The sequence below is a fragment of the Pipra filicauda genome, unplaced genomic scaffold, assembly GCF_003945595.2.
Source record: "Pipra filicauda isolate LSUMZ 115617 unplaced genomic scaffold, ASM394559v2 scaffold3_size10097308_pilon, whole genome shotgun sequence".
NCBI classification, from domain to species: Eukaryota; Metazoa; Chordata; class Aves; order Passeriformes; family Pipridae; genus Pipra; species Pipra filicauda.
In genome coordinates, this window is record NW_024104532.1 from 8,532,802 (window position 1) to 8,559,648 (window position 26,847).

The following is a 26,847-nucleotide window of genomic DNA, read 5'->3' on the forward strand; positions in this document are numbered from 1 at the left end:
TCAAGTAGTATTTCCAAAAGTTATCTCTGTTTAGAAGTTTCTGTTACACAAACACTTCTTGAGTATTTTTACATACTGAGAGAAGACTGTCATCGATGATGACTTCTGTTTTTGAAATGAGGTAACATGTTATGGCATCAGACCGGAAACAGAAAGCCAGTTTTTTCAAGATTAGACAATGCAGTTAACGGAAACACAAAAAGAATTTAGAAATATATGAGTTCAAACCTTCAAACCCTTCCTTGAGTTAGTAATACCATCAACAGACACAAAGCTTCTCACAGAGCGAAGGTGTAGCACGAGGACATTGCTCTATATCCATTTTAGTCAATTCATAAGATTCAGGTTTAATTAGGTGTCATCAAGGTTTTTTTTGAAACTGTAGCAATTATGTCAATTTTACTCAAATGGTTATGATTCTTACACTGGAAGTTCTGATATATGCATACACTTAGCCATAGACAAAATGGGTTTGCTATGCTAATGGAGGTTATCAAGATGTAGCAGTTATCAGTTTATTTATAGTGAGTCATATTTCCAAAGTACATGTACACAAGGAACCTCAGACACAGCTGAATGTGAAGGCTTGAGGTGGTAAAAAGTGACAAAAGTCGTGGCAGATCAGCCTTTTGGTTGGAAAAACTAAAATATCATAGCTGTCAAATCACAAATACAAGTAAAACCATTAAACAACTATACACAAATCTGTGCATTCTTGGGATTTGTCTTGGAAAAGATCTATGATATGATCCATGAATTAAAACTGCAGGTGACAAAAAGTCAAAAGAATATTTTTTTGCATCAACTTGCAATCCAATGTTCATTATGACAACTACATTGTTATAAAAATTCTTATAAATTGTCTCTCTTGATTTATGCCTTTGATTTATGCTCAGTTTAGCCCTTAACTGTGCACAACAACGTCAACTTGTACATCAAGACTACTCACGTTCCTGTTTGCAAAGCGTTGTGAACAGCACGGAAAAGCCACCATGGGAAAGCCATTCAGTGGCACCTCTAAGTATCATTATTTTGACAGGCAGGTACAGTTTGAAGAGGCATCAGCTGAAAACTTCTACAGATTGACTTTACACTTGCTGGAAAGCAAAAGGCAATTACTGCAAAATCATGCCTTCCGTCAGAAAGGTACCGAATTCTGAAGGGAAGTCACTGCAGTTTGTCTGAATTTCCTTGAGTTCAAGCAAGCTGTCATCCCCTTTCAATATTATTTTGTAACCAGGGATGACAGAACTGCCTTGTATTAAAATACACTACCAAGTTTCAGGGTAAGATCACCATTTAAACTGTGTGCAAAGTGTTGCCAAGTTCAAGTAACGGGTTTGAAATGTTTTTATTGGGTCACCACCTGACTTTCTGTCAGGACAGCAGGACAAAACTGTGGGTTTCATGGCACTGTATGTGTTTTAAATATAGCTTTCACTGATGCTAATCAGAGCTGTGAGTGACTGCAATTTGGCAGACCAGGCCCCAGAGCTCCAATCCAGGCATCCAGAAATAAGATTTTCAGAGGTAGTGACCATCTAGGAAAAAAAGGATCTCACAGGAAATTTTCACTCCAGCATGGGCAAGAGTCAAATGCATTCTTTATGAGAGTGGGCAGCTGCTTTCACCAGGAGGTGATCCTAATTATCCTTCTCTTTGCTAAAATATCCTGTCTCATTCATAGTCCTCTTTCCAGCCACTGGGACAACTGCAGATAAGGAGTTTACCATCAACAGTCTTTCATCTCAACACAGAGCTTGTTTCAGTGTCACCTGCAAGAATCATCCGGGCAAAAATCTACTGTAAAAAATAATTCAATAATGCAATTAAAACCTAAATCCATATGCATATGGTCCAAGGAAACAAATTTATAATTATCAGGAACCTTGAACTTTGACTTGTCCAGTTTCAAAATCTTATTATTGTCTTAACATAGTCTATACACATGACCATGGATTTAATATAGTATTTAAGGGGTGGCTATTTGAACTAAACAAGACAAAACAATGTCACTAGTTAAACAAGTACATGTATAACAGGCAAGGCAAGCAGCTCTCTTGGGTCTGTCTTCTGGCCACAGAAATGCAGGGCACCATTGTCAGTGAATAGAATTCCTGCAAAATTAACAGTGCTCTGCTCAACAGCATTGCCAGCTTTGCCAATCTAAGGCAAGTCTAAGGTTTCTGTTATATTTTAACTGTGACTACTCCCAAAAGTAGTTTATATTGCCTCAAAACATGCACTGCTCTCTATTAAGTTTAAGAACAAGAAATTTGCTCTTAGAACCTGACTGCTAATATTTTACATTTTCTCTCTGCCTGCCTACCTTGTGGTGCCATGGGCAAAACTGAATGAAGGAGGAGTGAAGTGCAAACGAGCTACTGAAAGCTTTTAGGGATAGGGAGAAATTATCCAACTGGAAAGAAATACTTCAGAGCAATCCTTGCTCTTTGAGAGGCAAGAAGTTGGCAGCAAGGTCAAATCTTCCCTGCATCCTTTATCACCACACATCTGATGTGCTTTCTGAAGGGGCTTTGTAGCAGGGGGAAAATGCATTTTGCACAGTTATACCACTACCACGTATCACTGTGGGTTAGAGGAGCAAGTAATACCCTCCCTTTTTGTTAGGGCACAACATCAAAACACCTGATGGATTGCCAGCTGGAGTTCAAAGAGTCTTTTCTGACTCTACTGCATCTAAATCAACACTAGAAGAGTCAGTGGGACTCGGCTCAGCACCTCCACAGTTTGTGTGAGGCAGTGTTGCAGAGTGATCTGCACTGGAGGAATGGCATGAAAGGAGGGGATTATATAAAGCATTCTGAAAAGAAAGAGAAGAGACAGAAACACAAGTCTGTCTGGCAGAAAAAAACAGGTAGCAAGAGTAGAATCATAAAATTACTAAGGCTGGAAAAGCCCTCTAAGATCATTAAGTCAGCACTGCAGTTCCACCACTAAACCATGTCCCTAAGCACCAGGAGTACAGCCCTTTAGAGCAGGTGAAATTCTTTCTTCTTCATGAGCAAAAGGAGATCTAGACTGTAGATTTCTGAAAAATTTAATGATAGAATGACTTTGTGCATAAATTATTATTAAATGCTTTCTCTTGTTTCTCCTTGGCAAAGAGCAGAATACTCTATTACACACACACACTCAACATCTGATTCAACAGCTCCACTTAACTGAGGATCTATTGTTATCAGATCTATAGAATTAAAGTACAAAAAAATCCAAGAGTGATTAATCAGTTTAAAATTTATATAGTTGTGGGGAGCTGGTAAAGAAAGGAACCGTCAAGAAAACAAGTCTAAGTAGTCTATGGAATATAAAGTTATTAAAATTTGGGTATGACTTTCACAGGTATGCAGAGTATGAGCATACAGACACATCAAGGGCCCCGAGGCAACACAACCTCTAAAGAAAGGTTATTTGAAATCTAAAAAAAAAGATTTTCCTTTTGCTGCCAATACTTCTCCAAAAGGAAAGGCAGAATTATTGCAGGATTTCTTTGTGTCCTCCACAAGTGCAGTAAACTCCTTATGGCGTGGATACAGCAAAAGGAAATGGCCATAGACAAGCCAGTTGTATTGATATTATCTATCTCCCTTCTGAAGTTGTTCTTATGATCTGTCATCTTGCCCTCTCAGATCTTTTCTGTTACACAGCAGCCCTAGTTCACCACGTTAATTACATTTTTCTCTAAGAGATAAAAATCATCGACTCAATTATACATTTTGCTGTAAGAAAAACACTAACAACATGTGGAAGCTAAAACGGGAACGTGATTTAACAAAAATTACCATGCTTTTTGTGCCTGATGTAATGGAATGACAAGGTCAATGATTATGATGGTTAATATCTGGCAGCACTTGATTTTAGTCTCAGACTATGGGTTAGGGGGAGAGAGAAAAGAGGAGAGACTTAGGACCCAGCAGTTTACAGAGAAATTAAATGCTTTTTTTCCAAATAAGCTTCTAATTAGCTTCTAGCCTTTTAAATGCAGCAAACAGACTGATATTATAATTATCAGAATAGAATGGTTATGGTGTATAAATGGACAGTTTAAATGTCACAGGCATCTAAAATAAATTTTGCAATTACTAAATAAACTAAATAATCTCATTTTCACTGACACCCAATTACAGCACACTAAGTAGTGTGTTTTATTACCTCCTCACCTATCCAGTCGCCTTTGCAGCAGCTCTTTTCCACCAGCAAAACACAGCTAATTGTAAATAATATTAATGGATATTAAGATAAATCTGACAGGGCTTACAGGTTAAAAATCTGTGGTGAGTTTACATAATTTTAAGTATACCAGACATGAAATTATTGATCAATAAACAAAACACTATGAGTATTGCAGATCCATGGATATAGTCTGACCTTTTTGGGTTTAATTAAATAACCCATGGGAACTTCTGACAATGCTGGGACCTCTGAAATCAATTGTTATTGCCTGAGCTACAGTCTGCACTAAATTCCCAGTGATACACACCCAAAGAGCCACCTAAAACAGGTGTATTGCTCCTGACTGGTGTCTGCACCCCAGCACAAAGGTACATTTGAGCACACACAGTCCTGCAGAGAGGGACAGGCAAGGGAATCACAGGTGACCTTCTGCAAAGCCAACATTCCTTATGGATGGCAGATATTCCTCTAATGGACAAAAGTTGCACAAATGTGTTTATTCTACAATAAATGGGCAGCAAATGCTTTATGCAAATATTTCCATCTATGATTGTTCAACAGTTATTCACTGAGCACAGTTTTAAGATTTGTGATTAGTAACTTGAGCCCCTAATTGAGGATTTTAATACCATCAAGTTCATGGTATGCAAAAATTTTCTAGTCATGAATATTCATTACTTGATTCTACTTCACTGCTTTGCTGAACGTTCCCAAACAGTAAATGTATCTGTTAAAAATTCCTGGCACATGAGCACAAGTGTTCTGTGGGCAAAAGTCAACACTAATCAGTTTACAAATAAATATCGAGGAGTAAAACCAGAAATATCCAATTGCAGTGAAAGGAAGGTCTGGCTTAATGGATCAAGACTACTTTATTCCACAAAATCCTACTTAGCATGTTTCAAACTCTATCAGTAAGGCAACACCATTGAAAGTCAGATCTTACTTCACACTACCTTATCATAGAAGCACTAGTATTCCAATTATTTCGTTAACAATAATAGCACCAAAATTATATAGAATACTTCTAAGCAAAATGGAAAAGAAGTAGAACAAAGAAAGAGGCTCACCTGTAACCACTGAGGTTGAACAGTTAGATTTTGTCTTCTGAAGGATTAATAAAACAATCTGTGAGACAACTGAAGTCTGTGCAAAACTATGACAAAGGTGGTTTTCTCTCGGGGAAATTTATTCCACCTAAGCCTTCCATAGGAGGGATTGAAAAGGCAGAATATTTCCTATGCCCTGTGCCCACTCTGAGCCTTTTTTTCAAGGTCTTTCTCCAGCCCTGTCAGCACAGGCATGTTCTCCTAAAAGAGTTCTGTGGGTTTGTATATTGTTTGCTCTTCCAAAGCAGGTCAAAGACTAAAATAACGCTACTAGAAAGTCTTAAAAGCTGTAGTGCTTTTGCCCATGCACACTCATCACATTAATGCCAATTCCTCAACTTGTATCAGCAGTCTCAAAGGTGCATGTGAACTGACACTTAAAAATAGGTCCAGAAATAATGCAGAGAACTTATAAATATATTCAAGCATAAAAATGAAGAGGAAGATAAATTATTTAAGTGGAAGGATACCACCTGTACTAGGTTAAAAGATAGATAATGGTCATGATCAATTGTAAGACTATGATGGGAGTACAGTTCTAAACAGGTGATCCATCCTGAACTGTTTCACAAGGAAATTTGATGAAGTTCTGGAAGAAATAGGAAAAGTTTAAGACTATGCTTTGAGCCCTTGGGTTTTTTTTGCTGCTACTTGAAAAGGAGTTTTAAATACCACGTGATTTTGTTTGATCCTGCCACAGCTAAAGCAGGGCTTTCCCTGCCTTGGCACTACAGCTGGGCTCTTCAGGAGGAGGAGGAAGATGGGATTCACTCCAGCCAGAAGCATTACAGCTTCACACAGCTGCTCAGGGATGGCTGGCACAATGTGACTATTCTCCTGATAATGACATCCAAGGGATCCAGCCTGGTCAGACCTGGAGTGAGGAAACACTTTTTTTTCCAGTGGAGTGGGCAAGGACTGAAAAGTGAAGCATCATCCCCTTCCCAGGGCCACCTGGGGATTCCATGGACCAAAGTCTTTGACATTTGGAACACGCTAAGGAAGGAGGGGTAACAGTGACCTTTCCTGCCTTTGTCCTGAGACAAACTGGAGTCACTGCCTTCGGTCTTTTGCAAGAGGACCCTGGTACATTCGAGCTCTTTATGGTGTCTGGAAATTATAGAATAAAATTCTTACAGACCTCCTGACCTGAACATGTTTGCCTGCCGTTACTAGGAGTTAATTCAATGGGCCAGGAGACCCCTTCTCTTTGGGTACAGGGTGCTGTTGGTGCCCAGAGCTGCCAGGGAGGCTGCTGTGAGGAGAGGCTGGGGCAGTTCCAGACACTTCCTTTCGGCTCCACAGCTCAGCCTGCCCATGAAGGTGGTGATGCCTCTGTGAGACTGCATCTGAGAAAGGGCAAAATGCTGTCAGGCAGTAGGGAGTGAGTTAAAAATGTGTGAGAGACAGTCCTGCAAGCAGCAAACTCAGAGAGTAAGGAGGGGAAGCAGTTGCTGGAGCGGATTCTGGTTTCACCCTAGGAGGAGAAGAGTGAGGAGGGGGAGTGTGAGCAGCAGGGTGGCTGGTGGTGGGCCACTGCCAACCCACCACAGGTGTAATGCAACTACATAACATCACTAATTTCACTGTCCATAAAGCAGCCCTATGCCTGGTTTAATTACCCTCATTAATTGTGTGTCCATAAATGAGTTGCCAATCACACACATATATTGAACAGAAAAAACTACAGATTTCAAACAAAGGCTTGTCCACATCCTCAAAGTCAACCCTGTTCCTGTGTATTTAACACCACTGCTCTGTGTGAACTGGTTCTGAGCACAGTTGTGGTACTGCCATGAAGCTTTTTCCTGTACCAAAATACTGCCAACACAACTTGTAATAAAACAAGCTTTGGACATTAACATAAAAGCTAATCATGTTATTATTTTTACAGCAACAGTTCAAAAGCTCAATGGCTGAATAATTATACCCCAACCTGCCATCATTAAATAAGCATTAAGGCACTATACATACTGCTCTGGGGAACAGAGGGTTCCAAGGAAAAAAAAAGCTAATTATACTGAAAGGTAAGACATCATTTTCAACAGTAAAACTAAATTTACTGTAATTAAAAGCCAATTTTCAGCTTTAGTCCTCAAAGAAGTATTAAGTGCCTTAATAAATACGTATTTATCCCTCAGAATTGCAAGATGGTCCCCCAAATGAAAAGCACCATATGTGGCATCTTACATACTAAGCAAGTCAAGAAGTAAATTCCTACAGTCTAAAACAACATAACTGCTAGTGCTAAAGTAAACTACAATTTGTTATTAGAAACTTAGTGGAAACATCAAACAAACAAACTGATAAATAGTAATTAGTATCTCTCCAAATCTCCTACAGGATTTCATTTGAGGAGCAACTAACAACTGCACAGTATTGAAAAGTTTCTTTAGACTGGTCATTAATGTTAGTTTGTGGTAGCACATTGTAACAGGAGGTAAAAATTCTATCAGCATTCCATAGAAATTTCCCAAGATCAAATTTAAAGCGCAATTTTTACCAAGAGGCTTTAAAAGTCTTACGCTGTAAGTCCTGCCTAGACTCCATTCATTGTAAGAGCACTTACGGGGTCTTTGAATGGCCAGAAAAAGCAAGAACCAACTTTACAGGGAGGAAGAAAAGGATGCTGTGTCTGACATGACCCACAGGTGACTCTTGTGGAGAAAGGTCAGAGTTGGATGAAATGGTCAAGCTCATTCTAAAAGCAATAAAGCAGCTGTACAGTGAGGATGTCCCACATGGCAGGAAGTGACCACTGGCACACACAGAGGAAAAGTCCTCCTTCTTCTCCTCCTCCCAGCTTGCTTATCCAGTTCCTGTGACCATCAGAACCGAGGGCCATCAGCAGCCCTTCCCTGCATGAGCTGGGATGGACAGCATGGAGAGAATCCCTCAGGCTCCCTCAGGAGCCACTGCCACTGCCCTGCAGCATTAGCAAAGAGTCCTTCCCCCTCTTTAGTTTGCAGGGAGCACCAATCCTCCCTGCTGGCAGCACCTCCCCAGCCCACAGATCCACCCTTGCACAGAGTTTTAAACAGCAGCAGATGGGGGGGGGAGTTCCTCTCCCCACGCACTTTTCCTTTGGCATCTCCTGAATGCTCTCATTAAGACACTAAGCTTGAAGAGTGCTGTTTTATCAGTTACTCCTCAACAATATGTTATGAAATTATTAGTTAAAAAACAGAGCAAGACAATCTCCTGAGCTCCTTGGTCCAGGCCACGGAGTAACAGCTTTGTTTTAAGGCCATTTGACCTCACCTAAACAAATAAATCTGCTGCCTCATTAGGGCTCCCAGTCTGCATGAAGCAGCAGGAAGCTAACATATTTTTCTCTTTATTATACCTCAGCTGCAGTCTCACTACATGAATCAGAAACTCTAGATCTTCAACTGAGATTTGGGTCAATCCACTGTTTTCTTAAAATCAGTATCGGTTTATATAGGCAGAAATCACTGGACACTTGTCTGTGGTAATACTTTCTCTCTTGAGTAAATTTCAGACTGAATTTTACCTTATTTAATCCAAATTTTGCATCTTGACTTCTTTCAGGTTCTTGGAGACCCTCTGAATGGTAACTAAGGATCAAGGATCAGAGAAAATGGCTTCTAATAAAAAAAGGGAATGTTTTATTGATCTACCTTCCTTGTCTAGAACACTTCTTTCATTATAAAAAAAAAACTATCTTGGAAAAGTACTTAAAAATCACATATTTTACACTTATAAATTTCATCAACTCTTAGAAAAATCGATCTCTGGTCTACTCTAAGAAATCTCATCTAATGTTCATACTCCATTTCAAACACTGTCCATTGTAAAATACATCTAACTACTGAATAAAATTATAACAAACCTGGACAGCAGCTGAAGTGTGCTACAGTCCCAGTATGAGATTCAATGCTCCTCAATGCAGCTGCTTTATTCTTAAACAGGCAGTTCAGATGTATTTTTTTTTTCCCCATGTATATATTTAGGAAAACCAGAATGATAAAAAAAATCTAAATGGGGTCTCTCAGTGGCTCCTGCACAGAGCTCTGAAAAGACCAAGGGGCTGCTGGTGGCACAACTGCAAAACTTCACAAACCCACTGCTTCAGCTGGCAAAGCTTTACAGCCACGCTGATGCAGGTGAGAAAACACATTATGACTTGACATAACTGATCAATATGCAGATTAATTTCAACTTCAATAAGTAAAGAGCAGGGAGAAGAAAAATCAAAGAGCTATAATAAAACTTATATGAGAGCAAAATGAAATAAAATTACTATCAGGAGGAGGTCAGGGCAGGACAAGAGACAGACAAATAGGCAGAGAGATAAAGTGTGTTTGAGAGAGACAGAGAAGGAAAGGCCAGTTGAACAGTGAAGCATCTGAGCATGGGAAGGAAGCTGGGTTTGATCCAGGCAAAGACTGGAAGGCTCTAAGAGCATAAGCCAGAACCCCCAGATGCTTCTCTGCTAGCTAATGAAACATAAACAAGTCCCAAAGATCAGAGTACAGGTAGTATTTCAACTCATGCTAAGTCTTTACTTAGTGTACTGTCTTCTCCTGTCACATCAGTGTGGCAGTGAATGGCAAGAATATGGTGGAGAGAGAAGAAATACATCATGCTACCTATGTGAAATATATCATGCTATCTATGTGAAATACAGCCTGCTACCTATGCAAAATACACTTCTTTATCTATGTGAAATACAGCATGTTACCTATGTGAAATACAGCCTGTTACCTATGTGAAATACAGCCTGTTACCTATGTGAAATACAGCCTGCTACCTTTGTGCAGCACATCAACAAGGGGTTCATCCTCTGGTGCCACACAATTTCTCCTCTTACACATAGTACCTCGTAGGAGACTGTCTCACCAAACACATCCCAGAGCTCAATAACCAACTGTGCAGGGGGAAGAGCGTGTTTGGAGTTTTCCCTGGGAACAGATGGCATTAAAGGCAAAGGCCCAGGAAGGCTGTTCTGTCAGGGGTGGCTCTGGAGGAGAGACTCTCCAAGAGGAGGGGACAGCTTGCTGGAGAAGCCAGCCAGAAGGCCCTGGTGGGTGATAGGACTGGCAGCAGCACTCACCTCTCCTCCAATGGTGAGGGGCTGTCGAGTCCCAGCCCCACTCAGGTCTGTCCATGACTTCTCCCCTTCTCCTCAGTAACACAAATCCAATGACACATATTTGCAAACCCATCTCCAGGCAACTGTGCACTACTGAATCCCGCACCTTCACCTCCAGCTCTGAGTCAAATGCTCGTGGGCACGAGCAAGTGAAACCTGGAATAGCTCCTCTGCTGCTCACACTTGGTCCATAAGGGCCCTTGGAAACAGCATTTTTATGATTCATGTGCATAAGCTGAGTAACATTTTTGAAAGACTGACTCCCAGGTTACACAGGTATGACTCAGTTCACCCGGATATATCTGCATGTAACTCTGGTTTCAGCAACACTATCTTGAGAGGCTTTGCTGCTAATGCTTATAAACATCACAGTACAGGACATGTCTAGAGGGAATCAAGCAATTTGGGTTCCAGTTATGGCACCTCTCTGCCACTGTTTCAGTTTTTCTTTTCCAGCTTGGCATGTAGTGTTTGAAACCTGCTTCCAAAAAAGTATTTCCCATAAAATTATAAAACACCACTGTTTTTGCATAGGGTTCAAAGAATAAAGAGAAGTCAGTTTTGCAATGTTGTTTATCTTCTTTCCCCGAATCATGATTCTGTTCTTGCTCCTCTGAAGCATCCAGAAGCGCAGGTTTTGAACTGGAATGCTCTGATGAAGCCCATTTCACAGTGAAGGGAAAGCTGAGTTTCCTTTTCCTGTGATGATATTCCCGCTGCCATAAAAACACAGGTGCTTAAGATTCTGAGCCTGTACTAAAACAGGGCTACTGTTCACTACTTTGTATTTCGGCTCTTCATAACTGTGATGCAAAGGTGGCTCTCATTGCCAGCTCCAGGCTAGTTACAGTGATTCATACAAGCTTAACTTCTATAAAATTCCTTTGCAGAAGGACAAGTTCAGTTCACTATTCACCATCTGTCCTAGTTTGACTTCATAGTCAAACATTAACAAATGATGCTGTAAAATTAGGAATAAGAACTGTAATAAGGAGAAGGGAAGATTTATATCCTCTTTGAACTAGCTGTCCATGTAGGTTTTGTTGAACTAGCATGTACTAAGCTGAGTTCTCAGCTAAAGCCTCCACTAAAATGAGCTCTTCAAATGAATTTCTTTTTCAGTACATTTCATTTCATTTCCCAAATGAGAGTTACATGGATACAGTTGATGTACTGTCTCACTGAAAACTTCTTTCCTTGAATTTTCATTATTTTATATATTTTTAAAAGCAGACAAATCTTGAGAGTACCCTTAGATGCTTTTGATCCAATAGGTAACGGTTAAAACCCTTGTCTCTTTTGGAAGTCACAGTCTGCACAGAAAACCCCATTTAAATGGGTTCTGTTCACGTTACATTTCTCATTCAGCAATTATTATCTCTTCTCCTGATTTAAACAACTCATTTTCCCTCATTCACCATGTCATAAATCCAAATAGCTGAACCCATGCCCCATCTAAAACTTCATTTCTTAAGGGGAAAAAAAAAGCTGTGGTTACCTCTTTGGTAAAATTAGCTTCTCCTAATAGCTTAATTCATTTATCCATTTCTTTTATCCTTCCTCTCCCAAGACTGTTAACATTTCTAAACTTATTTTAAACTTATTTTAAACTTTTGATATAAGATATTCTGGGCATCATCTCCGCAACTGCATAGAAGCTGCTCAGCACTCCTGAATGTCTCAAAGATCACTCGTGTGCAGCTTCATTTTCCACGTGCCCATAACACTTCTGCACACCTGGGCACGAATTTACTGTAGTTAAGCAGGGTCTTCTCCAAGTAAAACCCTTTTTCTCTTTCTTTGTCACATGTAAATGAAACTACAGAAAAAAGGCATTCCTAAAAACATTTCTAGCACAAGCAATTCTACTGTATTTCCATCAGCCAACCCACATAGCAATCGGATGGAGCTTTAGGGCTGTGAGAGAGAAAGAACCCAACAGCACAAGATTCAGTCTGTTAAGGTTAGGACTCACATCAGCTTCATGACAAGCTCCCTGAGTTCCACTGGGCCTACAAAATTACCCCCAAACTTATGTCTGGTGTCTTTTTTCACAGCACACCCACTGCCATAGCTCTCCTCCACCAGTTCCTTCCTATCAACCCAATTCAGACATTTCTTTTTTTCCAATTTTTCTACTTTTCCCTTTCTTTGTTTTTCTTCTTATTTTAGGAAAATCTATTTGTATCACACAAGAGCTAAGTGCAGTTCTAGAGATTTCATGAATAGGCCCAACACACAGACACACGGTTTGTGAGTTGCCATGTATCATCTGCCTCATTTATCAGTGTGGAAACTAGCAGGACAGCAAAGTGCACTGGCTCCCTAAGAGTCCTGTTTCAGTCTCCAGGATAAAATCTGCTCCTCATGTTCTATTGTCCAATCATTTGTCAACACACTCAGATTTGCATTTTCTATTTCCTTTCTTTCTTATTCCAGTCAGCTGTAAGGTTCTTCCCTTGAGAAACACCAGATTATCCACACTTAATTGATTTCTTATGTTGATATCATTGGCAACGTTAAAGCAGGAAAAAAAAAATAATGTGAGAAGTGAAATGTTAACTGGAATCCAATAATTCTTATAAAGTTGAAAAAAAAAATATAACAACTTGATCTGCTCCCATACATTTCAGCAGTGATAAAAGCAGGATTGCTACAGGATGGCACTGGAACACAACACGGTCGTTTTCCACTCGTTGTTTTTCATGTGAATAACGACATAAACCCACCAGCTGACAGAGAAACGAGTAATTGGGGTCATTACCAGAGCAGACAAAGTCCTTCTTCTGCACCTCTGCCACCAGGAAGCCCCTGAGGCTGACAGGGGCCAGGCAGAAGGTGAACTGGCCGATGGTGCGGCGCTGCCGCAGCCAGTCCGACAGCCAGGCCAGGTGACAGTCACAGTGCAGGAAGTTGGAGTGGAGCCGCCTGCAAAAGACACAAAAACCTGCAGTTATTGGTAGGTTTTTTTAAAACATAAGCCACAAATAATACAATCAAGTACAAGTCTGCCAGGCTCGACACTGCAGCTTCAGTAGGACCGTTGTAGGTTCTTGCTTGCGGCTGAGTCAGGGCTCGACTGTCCACGCTGCCATGTAACACAGCCCAGGGAATGGCCTCAAGTTGTGCCACGGGATGGTTAGGTTGGATATTAGAAAAAGGTTCTTCCCCCAGAGGGTGGTTGGGCACTGAACAGGCTCCTCAGGGCAGTGGGCACAGCACCAAGGCTGCCAGAGCTCAAGGAGATTTGGATGATACTCTAAAGGCACGTGGGGTGACTCTTGGGGATGGTCCTGTGCAGGGCCAGGAGTTGGACTGGATGATCCTTGTGGGTCCCTTCCAGCTCAGTATATTCTGTGATTCTGTGACACAAAGGCCACATATAAATTAGTGCTATTATTTATAATGTCTTGGAAAAATGAAGTTCAATAATGACCCATCTACAGCTGGGAATTCTAGAGACAAGAACATGTAGAATTTAAGATTGTGACAAGTAATCACTTTGCCTGTGATTTTATATCACAAAGAATTGCATGAATGGCATATCTTTGAGTCAATTCAAAGAGTGGCTTGTCTAAACATGAGGACCAGGCTGAAAAACAGGATGATGGGCGATTCTTCCCTCTTCTCCCTCCTTTGAGGAGATGGGAAAAGAGGGAAGAGAGAACCCCTCCACATCAGAGTCTATTGACACCTTTTATGTTGCTGTGTTGCCTGTACAAATTCATCAATGCTCTTTTTACTGTGGCAATTTAATGCAAATGTGCAGGACCTAAGCAGGAAGTTTTAACTCATGTAAGATCTATCCATGCAGCTCCCTGTCCAGCCTGCTCCATGCCTGGCACCAGGGATTTGCACAAGCATTATCACACTGTGGGGAGAAGTCTGAAAAACTATGATGTGTTCAGGGAGCAAATCTGGCAATTTTAATAGCTACCAAACTTAAGGTCAAAACAAAAGCCCAGGATAGTAATTATTTCATTCCCGTAATGACTCATAGATTTGCAGTGTTACCCCAAATGAAATGATAAACCAGATTGAAAATCCTGTCAGAAACTGTTAGACAAAGCATTATTCACTAATATTGCAGGCACAGAATTGGTGTGCACCGGATTTAGCCTTGTCCATCCTCCAAATAAATTAACTGTCTGCCTGGGAGCTGTTTGTACTGCACAGCAGCAGCACAGCTCAGCAGTGGCGCCCGGGCTGACAGTCCCCAGATTTGTATGTCTGGGGTGGGCAGCCATGGTAAAAAATACCCCACAAATCTGGAACTGAGAGTTTCTCCTGCAGAGATGGAAGGCACTGCTCTCCTGGGAGCACTGTAACATGTAACTGTTCTAGAGGGATGGCTACAAGACCTTGAGTTTAGGGCTCGTGAAGGTATTTAAGTGAAGCTGCAGTAAGTCAGATTTCTAGTAAAATGTTCTGTTATTATAAACCATTAACCTGCTTTTTTGTTGAAGGAAAGAATAAATAAATACATAAATATCATTTAGTCAGAAATAACCCTAAATAAGACTTTGTTCTAACTTAAGAGAGTCAGTATTTCATTTAAATCCTCAAGGTCTCATCCTTCCCACAGCAGCCAACAATGATACTTAGGATCATCTTCCTTCAGGAACTGGAACTAAGCTCATCCCATGCCATTCCCTGCATCCCCTGCACAGGAATGTAAGGCAGGCAGGAGTAATAAATTTCACAAAAAGGGGCAGTTTTCCAATTCTGTGAGTTGCTTTTTCCCCCCTCACTAAATTGATAAAGCTGGGCCCTGGGGTTTCCTGTTTCAGTAGAGCAAACCACCACTGCTCTGCCTCAGCAGAGCCCTTCTTTTAATTGCTCAAGGTTTTTTTACACGGATATGATTTTCTTTGAGAAGAGACCACTTAGAGAGCCTATCAGTCTTTACAAAGCAGCCCATTAGAATATATTTTTGATAATTATATTAATGAATACAGCCACAAAAAGACTTCTCACAGTACTTCAAAAGCATTATACACCAATTCCCTGTGAACATGAAAGGCACTGAAGTGATTTTGCACATTTTCAGTTTACCCTCAAATAAAAAAATTAGAAGAAATTATGCAATTACCTGTCTCAGCAGTCACTCACACATGCAGAGACAACAGCACACTTACCATTAAGCAAACAGATACAGGGGACATGCTTTACCATAAATAAAGCTGCTTCAAGCAAAGGAAAGCAGATCAATAAAAACTAATTCCTGTCACTTCCAATCAAGGCTAAAAGATCAATGAAACTTAACAGCAGAAAAGGCAGTTAAGTAAAAAAGGTTAGCACAGAAGAGCTGATTTTAGTAAAGAGTTTTTCAGGTGCTTCAAAATTTCTTGGCACTTCTCTCATTTTTTTTCATTCTTTCCCCTCAGAGGTCATGTTGAAGGTGAATATACCTTTTATTTTTCCTTCTGTGTTCTAAAATGAGCAGATTGTTTTGAGAGCCATGAAGAAAAAGCTATTTATCCACAGAACCATCACAGCAGATGTAACTGCTGCAGAAGCAGCCTCAAATGCCCTGCTAATGGATCTCACTAGAGTGTAAAAGAGACACACCAGGAAAATATCCACAGTGTACTGGGCCTCAGCTGATGGGATAAAGGGCTTGTCCCTACTTAAGTACATTCAGACCAGGGATTTCCTACAAGGAAAAAAAAAAAGCACACCTAAGTGTGAAGCTCTCTGAGAAGGTGTACAGGCTGATGATTGTTCTTGAAGAAAACAGTAGAGTCATCAAACTGTAACAGCATCATTCAATATCCATTTGGATTGAATTTCCATCAACAGCCAACAGATTAAATGGTAAATTTATTTCAGCTGTTACACCTCAGACAGCTTTCTCCTTCCCTGCAGACTCTTCACTGAGGTGGTATATTAATGCAAGAGAAACAGGCTATCAAGTGTGCTAAAGCTCAGGAAACTAGAGACAATATTAACATTAACATTTCCCCCCCAAAAAAATATCCTTATGTAAATGTTTTACATAGGTGAACAAAACCTGATCAGTTTAACATATGCTCAGCTATGTGTTAGTGGTTAGGGCAGTGCTACCCATGGACACAAAACTTGGTTAAATCAAAACAGTATTAACCTCAACAGGTGACAGCCTGAACAGAAGATATTCAGAGAATATTAAGTAATATGCAGTGATGAAAGCTCATTTTGATAATAACTATAATTGATAAAGCATTAATTGTGAAAAGTACTAAGATGACTTGGGGTAGAGGAAGAATTTTTAATATGTAGGAGCAGCAGAAAAAATTATGAAATGCTATTTGATTCCAGTATTTATCTTCTATTAATTGCTATTTTGGTGACTTTTCTGCCTCTGTTTAAACCTATGGAATGGAAGACTGAAAACCAAAACATTTTACTATTTTTCCAGCTGTTTATATAGGACTTTTCAATTCCTATATTGATCTGCTAAGGGTACTGTGTGTTATTTGGCAATCTCTGGAGACTGAAACATGTCCCTTGATATTGATGAAACTACCTTTAAAGAACATAAGGTGAAGGAATACAAATGCAAGTTTGCTAAAATTGCCCTTTTAGCCATAGACCCTAAATTAAATTTCCAGCAAATCCTTTTAGAGTGGGTCAGCATTCATGTTCTATAAAACGTGGCTCTCAGAATTCAATATAAAAGCTTCCCTTTATAAATCCTATTTACGACTTCCTTCCCTTTTTTTTTTTCTCTTTTCTTTTTTTTTTTCCCCCTTAATTACAGCAGAGGGGGATTAGTCAGTGTAAGTCTCCAGGGAGCTATAGACAAAGCCATCTCTGAAATTAAACTAAAAGGAAAATGGCAGAAGGCACCGAGCTGTGCTAACAGACAAGGGTGGCTAATCTGGAAAAGCCAGGCAAATTTTCTGGAGCACTGTGACTGAATAAGAAAAGGCAAAACTCCAGGAACCTTAACTCTACACCTTTATCTTCTTCATCCATTCCCTTCTAAAAGACAAACATTTCCATTTAAATACATACATTAAGATCTAATAATTCCATCATTTAATGAAGAATGTAAATTTAAGTCAGAGGTTATCTGACACAGATTGACATAAGCAAGAGCCATTTTTCTTCAGTTCTGTTAATTTATTTAATATGATTTTACAAAGGCATATGCAGCATCCTTGAAGGATTTCATTTTTTCAGTGGCACAGAAAATTTTCAGGCTAGCTACTATTTGCCTTTCTTTGCCTTTAGAACTAAATACATCTTGCTTGAGTTTGAGGTTTTGGAGGAAAAACAGATGCTTTGTTTAAACACGACTTTTCCTGAAGCTGTATCTTGCCTAAAGCAATTTAAAGGAATAAGGTACTTAAAGAATACGGTTTTGGTAGGCTATGGCTAAATTATACAAATGGTCAGTCTGATTTCACATCTTTGTATTTTGGACTACTAAAGATCAAAGCTTTTCCAGTGCAATGGCGTCCTGCTACAAAAAGACAGATTTGATGTAAGAGAAGCTTTTATAAAAAAATGCATCAGAATCAGTGACATTTTGTTTCAGACAGTATCTGGAAAAGACACTTTTTCAAGTTCTTTAAAAATGCCTTGTTTCACCAATTAGTATTCTGAATTTGAAAAGAATAACAAGGACTGAAACGCAGGATATTAACCAAATTCAATAATTTGATCCATCTGAGCAGTCTTTATGATCTTCATGATGTTCCAGCTTGGAAAACATTTCACATTATGGATTTTCCCATGGAGAAAAAAAAAAAAAGCCAGTTTCATTTCTGGGTAAATTCAAATTCTTGATAAAACTGGATCTTAATTCTGGGTAAATCCAGTACAGTGCCTGTCAGGGCCCTGAGGGTACCAGGCACCTTCACACCCCTGCCTGGACTACCCAGCAATACAGCCACTCAGGCCTCCAAGGCAGCCTGAGAGACTGAAATGAGATTATCACAGACAACAAACAGGCAAAGAGTTGGTTTACACCATCATTATGTTATAATATTAGAGGATATTACTCACAGAGTCCTGATCTTTGGCATGTGATTGAAACTGGTAACAGGAATGCGGGTGATGTTGTTGTTGTTGAGGGTACTGTCAGGAGGGAAAAAAAAGAGAGAAAAGAGAATAATAGATTGGTCAGTTATTTACATTTCTTCACCAACACACTATTTACAGAAACAAACTGATAAAATCCTTGATTATAAATCTGCCTGGCTGTGAGCAGCAAGACACACTCCCCGATACCTCTGAGGATTTGTGACATACTATGAAAGACATTATTAGGGGGAAAACAACCAACAGCAGCATGAGAATGGCTCAAGGTTAGTGTTTACCATGTTGGAGTAACCAGGAGTGCAGAAGACGAGTTTTTATTGACTACTGGAACAGACCCAGCCTGGTCGGTTCAGCTGCCACTTTGCTTGAAAACCTGGTGCAACTTGAGTGGAGGGACATCAGACCAGGACCCAGCAGTGTGAAAGCTCTGCACTTACAGGGCTCATCTCACAAAAAGAGAGCTGTTGGCTCTCACAGCCTTGTTAACACAGCCTGCTGACATGGGCAGACAGCTCAAATTGCTCTTTGGAAACAAAAGGACGGATGGGCTCCCTTTCCTTGGCTTCCTTATGAAAAAAATATATGGGTAGTGGAACGGGCTGCAATAAAGCATGTCATGACCCAGGCATGTAAGGATTGCTGCTGCTCTATCAAAGCTGAGCCTAAAGAGAAAATAATCTCACTGCTGGGAGGGACCCCCTTAGAGCTTCTTATGGAAAATGAACTGGCTCGATTGGCATCAGCTGAGTGTGCTGCTCCCATTTACGGGGCTCCTAATTATATCAATGACTCTCTAGCAAATTAGAAGCTATAAAGTTTATCAAGATGGCACAGGAAATGGAAAGCACTCCAGCAAGGGCATAATTGCCATGCTGCAAGTGCACCAAAGCTGGAAATGCTGCAGGCTGGTTTGTCATGAGAATGGATGGATCTGGTGGCGACTCCGTGTCCCAGTGTGGCCAGTCCTGCCACTGCCTATTTGAAACGTGTGGTGCTCACAGCACCAAGGCATGGAGCAACCTCTGCTTTCTACAAGGGGCACAGCACTCCACAGGGTCACCTTGGTAGAAGACACCATGTTTATGGTGTATGTTTATGTATGTGCTGAAAAAAATACCTGCTGAAGCAACCTAAAGGCATGTTCTCCTTCCCTGGAGTATTTAGTTGTTCCAATGACATATATTTACATAGGATATTTAATCAAAAGCTCTAGCAGACTATTACAGAAGTTAACCAGCCCTCTTGGTCATCTGCCAATTTAAAAACATTTTTACAATTCTGCCTAGAAATCCCTTGGCAGAGCCATCATCTACATCAGCAGATTAAAGCTAATTACATTATATCCTATTAAGACTGGTTTTTGGGTACACAGGAAGACACATGGGCATACTGGCAAAGCCAGGAGGTTGCAGGGTAACACAGCTCTGCACAGGCAGCTCAGGAGAGGGGTGTGAGCAGCTCTGACACTGACAGCACTGTGCTTGTGCTGCTGCTGCAGTGCACCCCAGCAGGAAAGCACTCAACCACTTTGTTAGCAGGATCATAGCTGGTATTCCAGATGGATACACTGGCAATCTGGAGCCAGCATGGGGGCTGACATACCCATGACAGCAAACTGCATCAACAGAGCAAAATTCCCCTTCCTTTCCAAATCTGTGAGCACAGGGAGTTATGTCAGTAGAAGCAGAGTCTTGATCTGCATGTGAGATCTGCTGCCAGAGATGTGTGTCAGTCGAGTCCCACACATTCACACACCAGGCTGATAAGAGCTGTAGGTCTTAGCATAACAAGGCTTATAGTATAACACGTAGTATTCATTCCAGATCCTCTGGAAAACTGAGGCTATCAGAAATCAGACAAGAAATGCGTAGATAAGTATTGGGATCACTGGGTGTACAAACCACTGGGTTTGTGTATTCAGTTCCTCAACATACAAGGAGTCAAACACAGCCTGTTATAAATGTACTGGACAAGATGAAGAGGGAAACACTGTCAACCTGAGCAGTAAAGCTGCAAGCAAGCTCTCACATCCCTCAGCCAGGTCCCTGGCAGCTGTGCAGCCTGCCCTTCTCTGCCGTGCTGTGGCTGCAGCGCTGGCAGTGACACACACAGCACCAGTGCACATCTGCAGGGCTGGAAGCTCTGCCTCCGAATTCCTGCTCGTCTCATGATGACAACACACACTGGGGCAGATTTTACGGTGCAAAATGAACCTCTGTGTCATACCCTTGCTACTGCTCAACTGCCTTATTTACCCAGTGATGCAACCACGGTCCTGTGTGGCCAGGGAGCCAAAACAAGCCTGTACAACAATTTCAGAAAGTGAACAAACCCATTAACAGTGCATAAATATTTACATCAACACACCCACCCCTCCGTATCTGTATTTATTTGCTTTTTGGGAAGTTCAAATAGGGCTTACAAATGCAATTTATAATTGCACCACCATTTCTTTTTCCTGTAAACATAAAAATATAATTCTGAGGCAAACCTCTGCCTCGCTTGCCTGTTACATTAAAACAAGCTATGAAATCAGATGGAAGAACTTAGGTATAGAGTGATAAATAAAAGCCACATGTAAAGTCAGCTCACAAAAATCAAATTGCATCCATAGCTGATGTCTGAATAGGTCACACGTGGTGCTACAGGAGTCAGTGGAGGCTGTAGGAATTCAAGAGAGATTTTTCTATTGATTTCAAAGGGACGTGGGTTGGATTCAGGCAGAATAGGCTGTGACAGTGAGCTTCCTCTGCACAGAACACATCCCTGGCAACCAGTGCAATTCTTCTTGTGGATGCAAAAAGGTCACCCTTTACTGTCTGACTCAATGATTCAAAAGTATTTTAAAATTTCTTAAAAAATTCTACTTAGCAGCCAGAGCATTATTCCAATCACATGGTATTTCTGCTCACAGGACATCAAATGAGAGTGGCTCAGGTTTTGCAGAGGTTTCAAATATTTGCTTATTTTTAAATAAGCAATGGTTTCCCATAATTCATCAACAAATACATAACCCTCCTTCTAAGAATCTTAAGTCAGTGCTGAATTAATATACTCTTTAAACACAAATTTCAGGGATAACTCCAGCAGACAGCTATTGCACAGATGACTTAGTAGCATACTATTTCATTGATATTTAAATGTTAACCATAATGAAGGCAATAAAACATCTATGATAACAGCAATTATTTCAGAACAAAGGAGGCCAAACACTGCAAAGGGCACTAATTGCCAGTGAACTGCCTGCACTACAGCCCAGCTGGAGCTGCAGGAATTTACCCCTGCAGAGCACACAGCTCCCACACAGTGGGAACTCATTGGCTCTGGAATGGGAACGTGCTCAGGAGAGGTGTGCTCCAGAGATATTCTGCAAAGCTTTCCATCGTGCCTTCCCAGCTAGGATTTTGTAAGGGATGTGTCCCAGAGTACACAATACAGCAGCATTTTAGCACACGAAGGGAAAAATAAATTGTGCTCCAGTCATCTGCTAGTTGCTCCAAGGCCCCAGCCTCATTCTGATCCACCTAAGATTCAGATCCACAGAAACAGGTTCACAAACACCAGGAAGCTGGGAGAAGTAGAAAACTTCCAGAATCTTCTGACTCCTCCAACATCATGTAGAGAAAATTATATTCTGCTGAGTTCTCACCAGCCTTATACCTCCCACCTCTTCCAGAACCCTTGTCCCTTGAAAAAGCACTGTCCTCTCATTTAGAAGTCCTCTCCCTGTAAACTATTCACACCCAAAACGCTGAATCAGGAAACTGAGGTTATAGACAATATTATTTATGCCAGCCAACTTCCCACCTTGGGCCGTGATCCTTGTCAGATCCTGCAAGCTCAGCAGGAACAGGACTGCAGCAGAGCTGAGGATCCTCCAAGGACTACTTGGGAGATGCATAACGTGAGATCAGCAATCTCTGAGGTGGTACCTCCTCCACCACTGTGAACTGTCATAGTCCCACCGACTCCAATTTACAGCCCCAGAGGAGCTGCTCTCCTAACTCACTCCTCTCCCAGTTGTCCAAACTGGTTAGAGCCACGTGTGGAGCTGCTTTCCTCCTTCTGAAGAATAAAGCTGATTTATAGCCCCTACTGATCAGAACTTCTCTAGAGGAAAGAATGCTCAGTCTGCAATCCTGTCATGATTTGGAAACAATTACTTATCTCCTTCCTCAAACTTTTGGTGCACATTTTTCTTCCCTTCTGGTTTGCTCCAAATTCATGTACACCACTCTATTTCCCTGACAAGGAGGTCTTAATTACAGACTCAATGTAATGACAGTAAAATCATTAACATGTAGAAATGACTGTCATGTCTGTGGTTTCTTAGATAATATTTATGCATTATTCTTCACATCTTTCTCCACCCTCTGGTATAGGTATACAAATGTTCAGGACTAGATGAGAGTCAGAAAAAAATTAAACTCCTAAGGCTACAAGCAATCACAAAACTTTTATGGAAGAGAATTTGGGGGAAAAAAGTATAAATGTATAAATTTTGAACCCTTCAAATATTACAATATTTTACTTTAAAAACTTAATACTTACTTTTAAAATAAAGTATTTTATTTTAAAAACTCACGAACTCTAAACATCCTTTCATGTCCCTTTGGCTAATTCAGAGGTCAATAGTCAAACACTATCAATTCTGTAAATCACAGAGTACAGAGAGATTTTGTTTCTATTACTTGGACTTCAATTAATGTAATTAAGAGCATACAATAAATACCAGAATGCCTGTCAACTTTTTCATCTGAAATACTACTTTCAGTACAATATATCCACGTGCTCTATTCCAGTTTAGTAGACATGAACCAAAAGGATATTTTGGCAAGGATATCAGAAGTTACACAATGTAACAGAATTATCTAAAATATTCACTATTCTCTAAAATAGTGACTGCCTTATTGTTTCCCAGTCACACTTCAAGTGGGAAAATCTATAGGAGCGTTGGGTTTTTGGTTAAATACACAACACTGTTTGATGACAAAACCACCTGGTACATCCCATCTTAAAAAAAGTCCTGGTATCCTAGTTTTTCACTGAGAAAAGGAAAAACTGCTATGCAGATGTCCATTTTTGTGACTATAAGGCATTTTCACAATGTACACAGATCACTAGCTGTGCATCAGTACAGCACCATTCCCACAGTGATGCTTCTTGTTTACAGCCTGAAAAGATTCCAACGGAAGGGGCAAGGGAGACCTGTCAGATGCTGAAGATATTCCTTGTTACTCGACGGTAACAGAGACTGATTTTCTCTCTCATTCCACTTCTGCAGCTGATTAGCAAAGCAGCTAATCAAATTGAGAAATCTTAACTCAAATTTAATTCAAATTGAGAACACACTTCTCCCTGAGCCTTAACAAGAATGGTTACTGGAGGCTGTAACACATGGCTGTGCTGGCCATTCAGGTTGGTGATCCACGCCAGGCTGCTTTCGTGTCACATTTGGCTGACCAAGGGACATTGCAGCATTTGCAAAATTCTCAGTTAGAAGGAAATATTCAGAGTCATTTACTGATAGGTAAATGGGGAGAAAGATCTGCAAAGGCACCAGCTCATATACTAGATTTCTGGTTTTGAATGCCTTTTATGCTTGGGCATTGTAGATTCTTTACAGGCTTCTAATACATGGGATTTGATAGCAGGAACACCAGCCCTCCTTTGTCAGCGTGTTTCCAACTGTCTGTGGGCTTCAACCTCAGCTGTTCAGTTCCTTTTTCCTGCTCAAAACTCCCTCAACACTCTGTGGGAAAGGAGAAGGTGCCGAGTTATCTTGCACTGTGATAAACCTGTGTTTTGAAAGTGAGACACTGAAATGGAGCAGCAAAGCAAAGGGACAGGGCTGGTGGGGCACAGCAGTGCCAGGCACTGCAGCACTAACAACTAACATTTCCTTCTGTCTCCTCCAATTACAGCACTGCTTTATCACGGGGTGCTCGGTGGCTGGGTGTGTAATCCCCGTGTTGTGTGTCCATAACACCATGTAATTGGGCCTAATGCAAGATTATTATCTGTGTGCATGCAATGGAGAGCCACAAACGGTGTGTCTGCAGCCTTGTAACGTTCCCAGGAGTGAATTACTGTCAGACTCCCCGATTACTGCTTCTCCCACAACTGCCTGGTTTCCAGGCTCCTGTCCCCAGTGCAACCATACATCCAGCAAATGAGAACAGGAAATTTATTCAGACTTAACCAAAGCATCTCCAAGCATAATTAAGCCTCTCATGTAAATAGTTTTCTTGGTAATGTTATTTCTACTCAGAAGTGGGTGAACTGATGCAAAAATAGGCTGAGCAGTTCACCCCAAGTTGCCAGTGGAGCTCAAAAGGCAACACTGGTCTGTCCCTAGTATGGCAGTGCCACAAACACAACTTCTCCAAAACCCAAAAGCTTTAGGCTGTGTGTGTGTAGTGTTGGTAAATGAAAATACGTGAAGGAATCTTTTCACAGTTGTAGATGTGGGCTGAAACTGTGCAGCCTATGCAAGATTAGACATCACCATCAGTATTTATGCACATAAAGAGGAGGATCTAAGGGTCTGTCTGAAATACTAGAGATGAAACAAACTCGGGTGACTGCATCTGCAGCAAATTTTAACACTAACAGTGACAGTACCTTAGATCTCTGTGTTAGCACATCCATGTAATTTGCTTTTAAGCTTCCCTTCAACTACATAAAAAGCCACTGCAAAGGGAAAAGACGTTCTCTGGTTTTTGTATTCAAACAAGGGTTAAGTAAAGCAGTAACAGGTTTCAATTTCAGAATGGGGAATTTTCATTAGATACAGGGGAAATATTTCTTACAATAAAACCAGGAAAAATACAGGAAGGAGCTGTACAGTGATCAGAAAGTGAAACTTTAAAAGACTAAATGAATTCCTGTCAGGAATGGCATAGGATTTGATGGGCCCAGAGCAGGACAGTAGATGACAACTTCAAACCCCTTCCAGCCCTTACATACCACCCAATATGACTAACAGCAACAATTCTAAAAAGGGAATCTAAATCTATATTTAGTAATAAAACCAAGACTTGAATTTTATACACTGCCATAATTAATGTTTGTAATTAACTTTCAGATTGCAGGGCAAAAAGGAGCTATATTTCCAGTAGCTGTAAAGAGCTATTTTTCACACAGGTCAGGAGGAATTTGCATTGAATTAAATATTTACTGCTTCTTATGGCCTCTGATGAAAAAGTAAAATGGCTTTGGCACTCTACCCCTCAGCACTGAGTACAGTCACCCTCGACTTTCAAGGCATCCAAGCTTTGCTCATTAGGCAACGTCCAAAACTCAACTGGATCTCTTCAGAGTTCTGGGGAGTCCCGAGTGCCTCTTGTACTCGAGCCTTTGATCTCCCCACAGACTGTTTAAGTTAAAGCCCACAACTACCATGTGGGCAGATAATGAAAGCAACTGATGCTGCACTGATTAATCCGTTACTCTCGACTGTTAGAAAACATAATGATCTCACAAGGGGCCTTATTCACTGACATACAGCAGCAGAGCTCTGATCTGACACCTCAAATTAGCAGCAAAAGCAATAACAGCTGGGGTTTTGTCTCAATATTTGTACCCAACTCTAAAATGAGCTGGCACTGTCTAAGTGCTATTTTTAAACACAATGTTAGCCCAGGCAAATAACGTTCTAAATAGTCTCCAGGTGACAAGCAAAATCCACTGAAATAAAAATAACTAGTTGCCAATTTGTGGTTTCTGTTCTAGTATGGGTCTTTTGACAATCTGTTCACAAGTGTTCTCATCACAGCAAGGTGAGAGGCTCTAGCATTGTTAACTTGGGAAGCAGACATCAGAAATATGACTATCTCAAGGACACAGAGGAAAGAAAATGTTCCTCTTGGAAATGTATGGAAGACATAAAATAAATAAGCTTAGCATGGAATTATGCACAAAACTGTCAGCAGTGTTTACTGCTACAATTGCCCAGTTCTTCCCATTCTGTGGCTAATTTTAATTTGCATACAAGTGTCAGATTTTAACTATTTAAGCCTATTATAAAGGCCAGATGTTTATGGCAATTTTTTTTTCCCCTTGAAGACATGACATTACTTTCAAAAACATCAGGCTTTGGGGAAACTGAGTTATTATAATAACAAATTCTTTGCTTAAAATGCCTGTTTTGTCACCTGTCAAGAACCAGGATGATCACATTTGCCCACAGTGATAACTTTAGGGTATATTAACTTAAGTCCTGTAATTGCTGCATTAACTCTTCCTAGAATCTGGCTGTGCCTTTGTCAGAGTCTCTGAGACTGGTGAGCTCAGGAGCTGAAGCTCAGAGTAGGGGAGAGGGAAAGGGAGGAATTTTAGCTATGAAAACGTTGGGCAAACTATGTAGCTAAATAGATTTGGACTAGGAAGCAGTGC

The 26,847-nt window shown here is 40.6% G+C and overlaps 1 protein-coding gene across 2 annotated transcripts in view; it reads right to left on the reverse strand.

The window, feature by feature from the left end:
- Positions 1 to 26,847, reverse strand: part of SLIT3 (slit guidance ligand 3) — a 479,094-nt gene that overhangs the window by 173,115 nt on the left and 279,132 nt on the right. For both annotated transcript variants that reach the window (XM_027722165.2, XM_027722164.2), the window contains 2 exons: positions 18,415 to 18,486; positions 13,184 to 13,347 (listed from right to left, as the gene is read on the reverse strand). In XM_027722165.2, the coding sequence (XP_027577966.2) occupies positions 13,184 to 13,347; positions 18,415 to 18,486 (236 nt within the window). The remainder of the gene's footprint in view (positions 1 to 13,183; positions 13,348 to 18,414; positions 18,487 to 26,847) is intronic.